We start from the raw sequence: 1521 nt of genomic DNA on the forward strand, positions 1-1521 counted from the left end.
CCCCCCCCCCGGCAGTCGGGGACGAGTGGAAGAACTACATCTCCATCTGTGGGCTGCGCACCCACGGGGAGCTGAGCGGCACCCTCATCACCGAGCTGATCTACATCCACAGCAAGATGCTCATTGCCGACGACCGCCGCGTCCTCATCGGTGAGTGCCGGCGCGAACCCAGGAGTCCTGGCCCCCCACCTCTCTCCGCCTGTAACCCACGAAAGGCCACTCGCTGCCAGAGCCGGGGAGAACCCAGGAGTCCTGGCTCCCAGCCCCCCCTGCTCTAACCCACTGGCCCCAGTCCCCTCCACTGGGGCACTGACAGGGCTGGGGGGGCAGGGCTGGGCTAGCAGGGGGCTGTGGGTCGGGAGTGGGGGGCACCGGCAGAGCTGGGGGGAGTCCAGGGGTGGCAGAGGGCTGTGGGTCGGGAGTGAGGGGCACCCCAGAGCTGCGGGGGGTCCTAGGGGTAGCAGGGGCTGCGGGTCGGGAGTGAGGGGCACCGGCAGGGCTGGGGCGAGCCCAGGGGTGGCAGAGGGCTGTGGGTCGGGAGAGAGGGGCACCGGCAGGGCTGGGGCGAGCCCAGGGGTGGCAGAGGGCTGTGGGTCGGGAGTGAGGGGCACATGCAGGGCTGGGGCGAGCCCAGGCGTGGCAGAGGGCTGTGGGTCGGGAGTGAGGGGCACCGGCAGAGCTGCGCGGGGTCCTAGGGGTGGCAGAGGGCTGTGGGTCGGGAGTGAGGGGCACCCCAGACCTGCGGGAGGTCCTAGGGGTGGCAGAGGGCTGTGGGTCGGGAGGGAGGGGCACCGGCAGAGCTCTGATCCGTCCTTTCCCCCCCCAGGCTCTGCCAACATCAACGACCGCAGCCTGCTGGGGCGGCGGGACAGCGAGCTGGCCGTGCTGGTGGAGGACACGGAGCTGGTCCCGTCGCTCATGGACGGGGAGCCGTACCAGGCGGGGAAATTCGCACTCAGCCTGCGCCTCGACTGCTTCAGGTGGGTGTGCGCGGGCCTGCTGGCCACACCCCCAGCTCTGTGCCTGCCCCTCGCCCTGGAAACACGGGGTGCAATCCCACGCCCCCCCCGCTGCGCTGTTACCTGGGCACGGGCACCTCATCCCAGCGCTGGGCCCTTCTCCGCAGGTCGCTTCTGGGGCAGTCGGGCGCCTCCAGCCTCGACATCCAGGATCCAGTCAGCGACCACTTCTTCCACGGGGTCTGGAAAGCCACCGCCCTGGGCAACGCTAACATCTATGATCAGGTGTGTGGGAAGCCCGGGGGGCAGGGCTGGGCTAGCGGGGGTTGCGGGTCGGGAGTGAGGGGCACCGGCAGAGCTGCGGGGGGCAGGTGCTGCGGGTCGGGAGTGAGGGGCACCGGCAGAGCTGGGGGGGCAGGTGCTGCGAGTTGGGAGTGAGGGGCACCGGCAGGGCTGGGCTAGCAGGGGCTGCGGGTCGGGAGTGAGGGGCACCGGCAGAGCTGCGGGGGGCAGGTGCTGCGGGTCGGGAGTGAGGGGCACCGGCAGAGCTGCGGGGGGCAGG

The 1521-nt window shown here is 71.5% G+C and overlaps 1 protein-coding gene across 1 annotated transcript in view; it reads left to right on the plus strand.

The window, feature by feature from the left end:
- LOC112124051 (phospholipase D2-like) overlaps positions 1-1244 on the plus strand; it is a gene marked incomplete at both ends in the record, with an annotated part of 1894 nt that extends 650 nt beyond the window's left edge. The window contains 3 exons of the mRNA XM_026661782.1: positions 16-150; positions 827-980; positions 1127-1244. Coding sequence (XP_026517567.1) covers positions 16-150; positions 827-980; positions 1127-1244 — 407 coding nt within the window. The remainder of the gene's footprint in view (positions 1-15; positions 151-826; positions 981-1126) is intronic.
- Positions 1245-1521: the final 277 nt, after the last annotated feature.

The sequence above is a fragment of the Terrapene carolina genome, unplaced genomic scaffold, assembly GCF_002925995.2.
Source record: "Terrapene carolina triunguis isolate 2854851 unplaced genomic scaffold, T_m_triunguis-2.0 Scaffold17136, whole genome shotgun sequence".
NCBI classification, from domain to species: Eukaryota; Metazoa; Chordata; order Testudines; family Emydidae; genus Terrapene; species Terrapene triunguis.